The 11,118-nt window shown below is 47.8% G+C and overlaps 1 protein-coding gene and 1 long non-coding RNA gene across 3 annotated transcripts; both read left to right on the forward strand.

Moving 5' to 3' along the window:
- The first annotated feature begins 1,116 nt into the window (after positions 1-1,116).
- LOC127916138 (uncharacterized) lies at positions 1,117-1,875 on the forward strand. 2 transcript variants are annotated; one of them, XR_008093528.1, is made up of 4 exons: positions 1,117-1,219; positions 1,480-1,583; positions 1,636-1,687; positions 1,740-1,875. It is a non-coding gene; the product is annotated as an uncharacterized LOC127916138 (long non-coding RNA). The 2 variants fall into 2 exon arrangements; XR_008093539.1 differs by lacking the exon at positions 1,636-1,687.
- Positions 1,876-9,232: 7,357 nt separating this feature from the next.
- LOC127916406 (skin secretory protein xP2-like) lies at positions 9,233-10,249 on the forward strand. The gene has a single exon (XM_052498130.1). The coding sequence runs from the start codon at positions 9,233-9,235 to the stop codon at positions 10,247-10,249; it is 1,017 nt and encodes a 338-aa protein (XP_052354090.1).
- The last annotated feature ends 869 nt before the right edge of the window (positions 10,250-11,118 follow it).

Genomic DNA, 11,118 nt, shown 5'->3' on the forward strand with positions numbered 1-11,118 from the left:
AGACCCAACTAGGAAACACGGAGGGGTGGAGAGAAGGAGAGGAGAGGAGAGGGGAGAGGAGAGGGGAGAGGAAGACCCAACTAGGAAACACAGAGGGGTGGAGAGAAGGAGAGGAGAGGGAGAGGAGAGGAGAGGGAGAGGAGAGGGGAGAGGAGAGTGGAGAGGAGAGGGGAGAGGAAGACCCAACTAGGAAACACAGAGGGGTGGAGAGAAGGAGAGGAGAGGGGAGAGGAAGGCCCAACTAGGCATCAGGGACGGGTGGAGAGAAGGAGAGGAGAAGGGAGAGGAAGGCCCAACTAGGCATCAGGGACGGGTGGAGAGAAGGAGAGGAGAAGGGAGAGGAAGGCCCAACTAGGAAACACGGAGTGGTGGAGAGAGGGAGAAGGAGAGGGTGGAGGAAGACCCAACAAGGCATCAGGGATGGGTGGAGAGAGGAAGAGGAGAGGAGAGGGGAGAGGGAGGCCCAACAAGGCATCAGTGAGGGGTGGAGAGAGGGAGAGGAGAGGGAAGAGGAAGGCCCAACTAGGAAGCACGGAGGAGTGGAGAGAAGGAGAGGAGAGGCGAGAGGGAGGCCCAACTAGGAAACACGGAGGGGTGGAGAGAAGGAGAGGAGAGGCGAGGGTAGAGGGAGGCCCAACAAGGCATCAGTGTGGGGTGGAGAGAGGGAGAGGAGAGGGGAGAGGAAGGCCCAACTAGGAAACACGGAGGAGTGGAGAGAAGGAGAGGAGAGGCGAGGGTAGAGGGAGGCCCAACTAGGAAACACGGAGGAGTGGAGAGAGGGAGAGGCGAGGGTAGAGGGAGGCCCAACAAGGCATTTGGGAGGCTGCTAACCGCCAAGCGTAAAGACGAGGCTAGAGTGTTTCTCTTGTTTAGTCCTCCAGTGAAATAACTGAGTGATTGAAGATGTTTAAAACACACAGAGCCTCTTTAATTACGCATCTGACATCTTCAATGTATCACCGGTGAGGAAGATATTACAATAAGGTGTCTACTTCTGACAAGAGTATCTAGGTTACAATAAAACATCTCTAGCTGTCTTCATTCTTCTGACAAGAATATCCAGGTTACAATAAAACATCTCTAGCTGTCTTCATTCTTCTGACAAGAGTATATAGGTTACAATAAAACATCTCTAGCTGTCTTCATTCTTCTGACAAGAGTATCTAGGTTACAATAAAACATCTCTAGCTGTCTTCATTCTTCTGACAAGAGTATCTAGGTTACAATAAAACATCTCTAGCTGTCTTCATTCTTCTGACAAGAGTATCGAGGTTACAATAAAACATCTCTAGCTGTCTTCATTCTTCTGACAAGAGTATCTAGGTTACAATAAAACATCTCTAGCTGTCTTCATTCTTCTGACAAGACTATCTAGGTTACAATAAAACATCTCTAGCTGTCTTCATTCTTCTGACAAGAGTATCTAGGTTACAATAAAACATCTCTAGCTGTCTTCATTCTTCTGACAAGACTATCTAGGTTACAATAAAACATCTCTAGCTGTCTTCATTCTTCTGACAAGAGTATCTAGGTTACAATAAAACATCTCTAGCTGTCTTCATTCTTCTGACAAGAGTATCTAGGTTACAATAAAACATCTCTAGCTGTCTTCATTCTTCTGACAAGACTATCTAGGTTACAATAAAACATCTCTAGCTGTCTTCATTCTTCTGACAAGAGTATCTAGGTTACAATAAAACATCTCTAGCTGTCTTCATTCTTCTGACAAGACTATCTAGGTTACAATAAAACATCTCTAGCTGTCTTCATTCTTCTGACAAGAGTATCTAGGTTACAATAAAACATCTCTAGCTGTCTTCATTCTTCTGACAAGAGTATCTAGGTTACAATAAAACATCTCTAGCTGTCTTCATTCTTCTGACAAGACTATCTAGGTTACAATAAAACATCTCTAGCTGTCTTCATTCTTCTGACAAGAGTATCTAGGTTACAATAAAACATCTCTAGCTGTCTTCATCCTTGGTAAAAGGAAGGTGATACTCAGCTGTTTTGACACTTGTTAGTTTCCAAGGCAGGGGACCTGTCTCTCTTCTCTGACTTGTCTGTCTTCTCTGTCCTATAGCTGTCTACAGTAGTCCTGAGGTGGTGGAGACACCAGGGACCTGTCTGTCTGACTGAGATTATGGCACAGGCTCACCAATCCAAGAAACCGTCAAGCCCTAGCTTCCTGTTTGAAAAAACGCACTAAGTATCCACATTAGCAGACCAACAAAAAGGGTTTAATAAGCGAGAGAATGGGAAAAAAGGCAGCAGGCTGTGACTAGACTGTATCTTAGATATGTAGTTTATAGAGTCAGGGTTAGGAAGGATCGGGGATGTGAACTGTATCTTAGATATGTAGTTTATAGAGTCAGGGTCATGAAGGATCGGGGATGTGAACTGTATCTTAGATATGTAGTTTATAGAGTCAGGGTTATGAAGGATCGGGGATGTGAACTGTATCTTAGATATGTAGTTTATAGAGTCAGGGTTATGAAGGATCAGGGATGTGAACTGTATCTTAGATATGTAGTTTATAGAGTCAGGGTTATGAAGGACCGGGATGTGAACTGTATCTTAGATATGTAGTTTATAGAGTCAGGGTTATGAAGGATCGGGGATGTGAACTGTAACTGTAGATATGTGGTTTATAGAGTCAGGGTTATGAAGGATCGGGGATGTGAACTGTATCTTAGATATGTAGTTTATAGAGTCAGGGTTATGAAGGACCAGGGATGTGAACTGTATCTTAGATATGTAGTTTATAGAGTCAGGGTTATGAAGGACCGGGGATGTGAACTGTATCTTAGATATGTAGTTTATAGAGTCAGGGTTATGAAGGACCGGGATGTGAACTGTATCTTAGATATGTAGTTTATAGAGTCAGGGTTATGAAGGATCGGGGATGTGAACTGTATCTTAGATATGTAGTTTATAGAGTCAGGGTTATGAAGGACCAGGGATGTGAACTGTATCTTAGATATGTAGTTTATAGAGTCAGGGTTATGAAGGACCAGGGATGTGAACTGTATCTTAGATATGTAGTTTATAGAGTCAGGGTTATGAAGGATCAGGGATGTGAACTGTATCTTAGATATGTAGTTTATAGAGTCAGGGTTATGAAGGACCGGGATGTGAACTGTATCTTAGATATGTAGTTTATAGAGTCAGGGTTATGAAGGACCGGGATGTGAACTGTATCTTAGATATGTAGTTTATAGAGTCAGGGTTATGAAGGATCGGGGATGTGAACTGTATCTTAGATATGTAGTTTATAGAGTCAGGGTTATGAAGGATCGGGGATGTGAACTGTATCTTAGATATGTAGTTTATAGAGTCAGGGTTATGAAGGATCGGGGATGTGAACTGTATCTTAGATATGTAGTTTATAGAGTCAGGGTTATGAAGGATCAGGGATGTGAACTGTATCTTAGATATGTAGTTTATAGAGTCAGGGTTATGAAGGACCGGGATGTGAACTGTATCTTAGATATGTAGTTTATAGAGTCAGGGTTATGAAGGATCAGGGATGTGAACTGTATCTTAGATATGTAGTTTATAGAGTCAGGGTTATGAAGGATCGGGGATGTGAACTGTATCTTAGATATGTAGTTTATAGAGTCAGGGTTATGAAGGATCGGGGATGTGAACTGTATCTTAGATATGTAGTTTATAGAGTCAGGGTTATGAAGGACCAGTGATTTTAATCTGTCAGTCTGTAAGTCGATATAAAGGTCAGGACTCCAAAGGGTTTCTTCTTCTCTTCCCCATCAAAGTGTAAATCCACTGATTGCTGCCTCTGAATGGGGAGAGCACAAGCCTCCATTATGACTGCGTTTCTATGGCACAGTGTATTACAGAGCCCCAGTATAGTGGGAGGGGGGGTTTATACCAGGGGCCTCAGATCAATGAGCTGCATGACCTTTGTTTTGTCCCCTCGGCTCCGCTGCTATGTCACGCCGTCTATTCCCTGGTACACTTAAAGTAATGGAAGAGAAAGAGAGAAGAAGGAGAGAAAAAGAAGAGGAGGGAGAGAGAAAGAGAAAGGAGAGGAGGAAGAGAGAGAAGGAGGAGGGAGAGAGAGGAGAGAGAGCTGAGAGAGAAATGGGAGGAGGGAGAGAGAAAGAGAAAGGAGAGGAGGAAGAGAGAGAAGGAGGAGGGAGGGAGAGGAGAGAGAGCTGAGAGAGAAATGAGAGGAGGAAGAGAGAAAGAGAAAGGAGAGGAGGAAGAGAGAGAAGGAGGAGGGAGAGAGAGGAGAGAGAGCTGAGAGAGAAATGAGAGGAGGGAGAGAGATATAAACGAGAGGAGGAGGAGAGAGGGAGGAGGGAGAGACACAGGAGAGAGAGAGCTGAGAGAAATGAGAATAGGGAGAAAGAAAGAAGAGTAGGGAACGAGAGAGGGTGGAGGGAGAGAGAGGAGAGGATGGAGAGACGAGAGGAGGTAGAGAGAGAGGAGAGGAGGGAGAGAGAGAAAGGAGAAATCAATGGAGAGAGAAAGAGAAGAGGGAGAGAGAAAGGGAGGAGGGAGAGACAGAGGAGAGGAGGGAGAGAGAGGACAGGATGAATTGAAGGAGAGCGAGAGGAGGAGAAGGGAGAAAGAGAAAAGAAGAGACAAGGGAGAGAGAAGGCAGAGGAGGAGGGAGAGAGAGGAGGTAGGAAGAAAGGAGGAGCAGAATGACATAAAGTAGAGGAGGGAGAGTGAAAGGAGGAGCAGAATGACATAAAGTAGAGGAGGTAGAGAGAGGAGAGGCAGAATAACATATAAAGTAGAGGAGGTAGAGAGAGGAGAGGCAGAATGACATATAAAGTAGAGGAGGTAGAGAGAGGAGAGGCAGAATGACATAAAGTAGAGGAGGTAGAGAGAGGAGAGGCAGAATAACATATAAAGTAGAGGAGGTAGAGAGAGAGGAGAGGCAGAATAACATATAAAGTAGAGGAGGTAGAGAGAGGAGAGGCCCAAACCATCCTCCCACTGGGCAGAAGAAAAGACAGCACAAAAAGTATCATCTGTTTCCTGAATGGACTTAAACACAGAACGAGGGGAGGGTTAAATATGACCCAAACTGACAGCCACACTAAGACCCATGCCGAGACTGACGCCGATGTCGCCGAAGAGGCCGACATTTTACATGCTCCTAACCAACTGTGCGTTTTTTTTTTTGCGTTGTAACTTATTTGATTATTTATTTCATTCATAATGTTGCCGCTACCGTCTCTTATGACCGAAAATTCTGAACTTCAGAACACAGATTACTCACCACGAACTGGAAAAAAGCTTTAAAGTTATTCTGCTCTCCGGAAACAGGCCCAGATCCCCGTCATTTTCTTGAAGAAAAGAAGCAGAAAAAGAGGATGCAGATCAGGCTGCCTTCTGAGAATCCGTAGGCCAACGAGTAAATTCCCACCGCCATCTGTTCTACTTGCTAACGTGCAATCATTGGAAAATAGAATTGATGACCTACGATTAATATTGTCCTCTATTATCCGTAGCCATCTGTTTACTACCACAGAACGATGCTGGAACTAAGGCCACACTCGACCAACTCTATAAGGTCAAGAGCAAACAAGAAAATGCTCATCCAGAAGTGACGCTCCTACTTCTGGATGACTAGAATATGTTCTGGGATTCATCCAATAGCATTGAAGAGTATACCACCTCAGTCATCGGCTTCATCAATAAGTGCATTGACAACGTCGTCCACACAGTGACCGTACGTGCATATCCCAACCAGAAGCTATGGATTACAGACAACATCCGCACCGATTTAAAGACTAGAGCTGCTGCTTTCAAGGAGCGGGACACTAATCTGGATGCTTATTAGATATCTCGCTATACCCTCAGACGAACCATCAAGCAAGCAAAGTGTCAACACAGGATTAAGATTGAATCCTACTAAGGCAAAGCCAACCAGATGAGCTAAAAGCCTTTTATGCTCGCTTTGAGGCAAGCAACACTGAAGCATGCACGAGAGCACCAGCTGTTTTGGGTGACTGTGTGATAATGCTCTCGATATGACCAAGACCTTTTAAACAGGTCAACATTCACAAAGCCTCGATGTTATATGGATTATCAGGACGTCAAGGCATGCACGGACCAACTGCCAAGAGTCCCAGAAACCCTAGACCCACCTAATTTGCATACCGCCCCAACAGATTCACAGTTGAAGCAATCTCAATCGCACTCCACACTGCCCTTTCCCACCTGGACAAAAGGAACACCTATGTGAGAATGCTGTTCATTGACTACAGCTCAGCATTCAACACCATAGTGCCCACGAAGCTCATCACTAAGCTAAGGACCCTGAGACTAAACACCTCCATCTGCAACTAGATCCTGGACTTCCTGAAGGGCCGCCCCCAGGTGGCAAGGGTAGGTAACAACACATCTGTTACGGTGATCCTCAACACGGGAGCCCCTCAGAGGTGTGTACTTAGTCCCCTCCTGTACTCCCTGTTCACCCACAACTGCGTGGACAAACACGACTCCAACACCATCATTAAGTTTGCTGACGTCTCAACAGTGGAAGGCCTGATCACCAACAACAATGAAACAGCTTATAGGGAGAAGGTCAGAGACCTGGCAGTGTGGTTCCAGGACAACAACCTCTCCTTCAATGTGAGCAAGACAAAGGAGATGATCGTGGACTACAGAAAAAGGCCGAACAGGCTCCCATTAACATCAACGGGTGAAAGTGAAGCGGGTTGAGAGTTTCAAGTTCCTTGGTGTCCACATCACCAACAAACTATCATGGTCCAACCACACCAAGACAGTTGTGAAGAGGGCACGACAACACATATTCTCCCTCAGGAGACTGAAAATATTTGGCATGGGTCCCCAGATCCTCAAAAAGTTCTTCAGCTGCACCATCGAGAGCATCCTGACCAGTTGCATCCTGGTATGTCAACTGCTCGGGCATCTGACATCTGACCGTAAGGTGATGTACTGGCCTACGGCAAATGAGGAAAATTAGGAAAATGGCTACCTAAATATGATCCCGAATCAGAGACAAAGATAAACAGCTGTCTCTGATTGGGACCCATATCAGGCCAACATAGACATACAACAACCCCTAGACATACAAAAACCCTAGACATACAAAAGCTAGAGTACCCACCTTAGTCACACCCTGACCTAACCAAAATATATAGAAAAACAGAGATATCTAAAAAAAAAAAAGGTCAGGGCGTGACTCCCGGCCGCAAACCTAAACCTTACAGGGGAGGGTCCGGTGGGCATCTACCCTCGGTGGCGGCTCCGGTTCGGGGCGAAGTCACTGTTCCCTACACTGATCCCTCCACTTCTGTGGAACTGAACCGTGGATCATCGCCAGAGGCTCAGAACTGGGAACCAGCACTGGAGGCTCTGGACAGCAGCTCGTCGCTGAAGACTCTGGACTGTAGCTCGTCGCTGGATGCCCCGGACTGGGGGACCGTCGCTGGAGGCTCCGGACTGGGGACCGTCGCTGGAGACCCCGGACTGGGGGACCGTCGCTGGAGACCCCGGACTGGGGACCGTCGCTGGAGACCCCAGACTGGGGACCGTTGCTGGAGACCCCGGACTGGGGACCGTCGCTGGAGACCCCGGACTGGGGACCGTCGCTGGAGACCCTGGACTGGGGACCGTTGCTGGAGACCCCGGACTGGGGGACCGTTGCTGGAGACCCCGGACTGGGGACCGTCGCTGGAGGTTCTGGACTGGGGACCGTCGCTGGAGATTCCGGACTGTGAAACGTCTTTGGAGGTTTCAGACTGGGAACTGTCGCCGGATATAGAGTTGAAATGTATTACAGTTTGCTTTTGCATTCTAATATTACACTTTATATACATCATAGAAGACTGAAATATTAAAAAACAATTTGACACAGAATCATCGTATTTTAAGGCAGGGATTTTTAAACAATGATTATTAATGATGAAATTCTGAATAATATGAATAACATTCCAACCGACGGTCCACTAGATGGTGAATTGATCATTTAACTGCAGGACAGGCAGTAACTTTATTTAAACATACTGAGCACCACACAATAACTTTATTTAAACATACTGAGGACCACACAATAACTTTATTTAAACATACTGAGGACCACACAATAACTTTATTTAAAAATACTGAGGACCACACAATAACTTTATTTAAACATACTGAGGACCACCCAATAACTTTATTTAAACATACTGAGGACCACACAATAACTTTATTTAAACATACTGAGGACCACACAATAACTTTATTTAAACATACTGAGGACCACACAATAACTTTATTTAAACATACTGAGGACCACACATGAACTGTTTAAACATACTGAGGACCACACAATAACTTTATTTAAACATACTGAGGACCACCCAATAACTTTATTTAAACATACTGAGGACCACACAATAACTTTATTTAAACATACTGAGGACCACACAATAACTTTATTTAAACATACTGAGGACCACACAATAACTTTATTTAAACATACTGAGGACCACACAATAACTTTATTTAAACATACTGAGGACCACACAATAACTTTATTTGAACATACTGAGGACCACCCAATAACTTTATTTAAACATACTGAGGACCACACAATAACTTTATTTAAACATACTGAGGACCACCCAATAACTTTATTTAAACATACTGAGGACCACACAATAACTTTATTTGAACATACTGAGGAAGGTGAACACATGGGGATGAAAGTGGGAAAGATTTTTGGGCACCCACAAGTCCATAGATATGAGTGAGTCCAGTTGTTAATGGGAAGAGACAGAGATGTTGCTGTCTCACATTGCCTGAGGGAGACTGCCAACATTGCAGAGACAGAGATGTTGCTGTCTGACACTGCCTGAGGGAAACTGGCACTATTGTAGAGACAGAGATGTTGCTGTCTCACACTGCCTGAGGGAAACTGACAGTATTGTAGAGACAGTGATGTTGCTGTCTCACACTGCCTGAGGGAAACTGACAGTATTGTAGAGACAGAGATGTTGCTGTCTCACACTGCCTGAGGGAGACTGACAGTATTGTAGAGACAGAGATGTTGCTGTCTCACACTGCCTGAGGGAGACTGCCAATATTGCACAGACAGAGATGTTGCTGTCTCACACTTCCTAAGGGAGACTGACAGTGTTGTGGGACCTGTCTTGTCAAAAGGATGTGCAGATATCCGACCCCCTAGTAAAATCCCTAGAAACCTGACAGGGCACAGGTCACAGTTTTGAGAGGCAGGTTTATGGTAACTCAGGCTCTGGTCTTAGGGGATGGGGAGACTCAGGCTCCGGTCTTAGGGGATGGGGAGACTCAGGCTCCGGTCTTAGAGGATGGGGAGACTCAGGCTCTGGTCTTAGGGGATGGGGAGACTCAGGCTCCGGTCTTAGGGGATGGGGAGACTCAGGCTCCGGTCTTAGGGGATGGGGAGACTCAGGCTCCGGTCTTAGGGGATGGGGAGACTCAGGATCTGGTCTTAGGGGATGGGGAGACTCAGGCTCCGGTCTTAGGGGATGGGGAGACTCAGGCTCCGGTCTTAGGGGATGGGGAGACTCAGGCTCCGGTCGCTCCGGTCTTAGAGGATGGGGAGACTCAGGCTCCGGTCTTAGGGGATGGGGAGACTCAGGCTCCGGTCTTAGAGGATGGGGAGACTCAGGCTCCGGTCTTAGGGGATGGGGAGACTCAGGCTCCGGTCTTAGAGGATGGGGAGACTCAGGCTCCGGTCTTAGGGGATGGGGAGACTCAGGCTCCGGTCTTAGGGGATGGGGAGACTCAGGCTCCGGTCTTAGAGGATGGGGAGACTCAGGCTCCGGTCTTAGGGGATGGGGAGACTCAGGCTCCGGTCTTAGGGGATGGGGAGACTCAGGCTCCGGTCTTAGAGGATGGGGAGACTCAGGCTCCGGTCTTAGGGGATGGGGAGACTCAGGCTCCGGTCTTAGAGGATGGGGAGACTCAGGCTCCGGTCTTAGGGGATGGGGAGACTCAGGCTCCGGTCTTAGAGGATGGGGAGACTCAGGCTCCGGTCTTAGGGGATGGGGAGACTCAGGCTCCGGTCGCTCCGGTCTTAGGGGATGGGGAGACTCAGGCTCCGGTCTTAGGGGATGGGGAGACTCAGGCTCCGGTCTTAGAGGATGGGGAGACTCAGGCTCCGGTCTTAGAGGGTGGGGAGACTCAGGCTCCGGTCTTAGGGGATGGGGAGACTCAGGCTCCGGTCTTAGGGGATGGGGTGTGGAGTGTTCAGCTCAGGCTTGTGAGGTGCTGATAACATCCACCAGCAGGGAATTCATAACAGACATCCCTAAATATGAGAATGACATCTGGGGTGGACTCAGCCTCTGAGGACCAACTCCTGAGGACCAGCAGAGTTTGGGAACATGACATATCCCTGCCAGGTCTCAGTCATGTACGACAATGGTGCCATCACGGGAGAGGCGGTGTCCTGCTGCTGATCTCCATACGACTGTTCCATGACCTCTACTGTAACCAGTCAGAAATGGCTCTGCTGACTGGAGGAAGCCCAGGGTCTGCTCTGCTGACTGGAGGAAGCCCAGGGTCTGCTCTGCTGACTGGAGGAAGCCCAGGGTCTGCTCTGCTGACTGGAGGAAGCCCAGGGTCTGCTCTGCTGACTGGAGGAAGCCCAGGGTCTGCTCTGCTGACTGGAGGAAGCCCAGGGTCTGCTCTGCTGACTGGAGGAAGCCAAGGGTCTGCTCTGCTGACTGGAGGAAGCCCAGGGTCTGCTCTGCTGACTGGAGGAAGCCCAGGGTCTGCTCTGCTGACTGGAGGAAGCTCAGGGTCTGCTCTGCTGACTGGAGGAAGCCCAGGGTCTGCTCTGCTGACTGGAGGAAGCCCAGGGTCTGCTCTGCTGACTGGAGGAAGCCCAGGGTCTGCTCTGCTGACTGGAGGAAGCCCAGGGTCTGCTCTGCTGACTGGAGGAAGCCCAGGGTCTGCTCTGCTGACTGGAGGAAGCCCAGGGTCTGCTCTGCTGACTGGAGGAAGCCCAGGGTCTGCTCTGCTGACTGGAGGAAGCCCAGGGTCTGCTCTGCTGACTGGAGGAAGCCCAGGGTCTGCTCTGCTGACTGGAGGAAGCCCAGGGTCTGCTCTGCTGACTGGAGGAAGCCCAGGGTCTGCTCT

The sequence above is a fragment of the Oncorhynchus keta genome, chromosome 4, assembly GCF_023373465.1.
Source record: "Oncorhynchus keta strain PuntledgeMale-10-30-2019 chromosome 4, Oket_V2, whole genome shotgun sequence".
Lineage (NCBI taxonomy): Eukaryota > Metazoa > Chordata > Actinopteri > Salmoniformes > Salmonidae > Oncorhynchus > Oncorhynchus keta.

Bases quoted from the DNA above. Each gene is read 5' to 3' on its own strand.
- LOC127916406 (XM_052498130.1), top strand. From the start codon at position 9,233: ATGGTAACTCAGGCTCTGGTCTTAGGGGATGGGGAGACTCAGGCTCCG.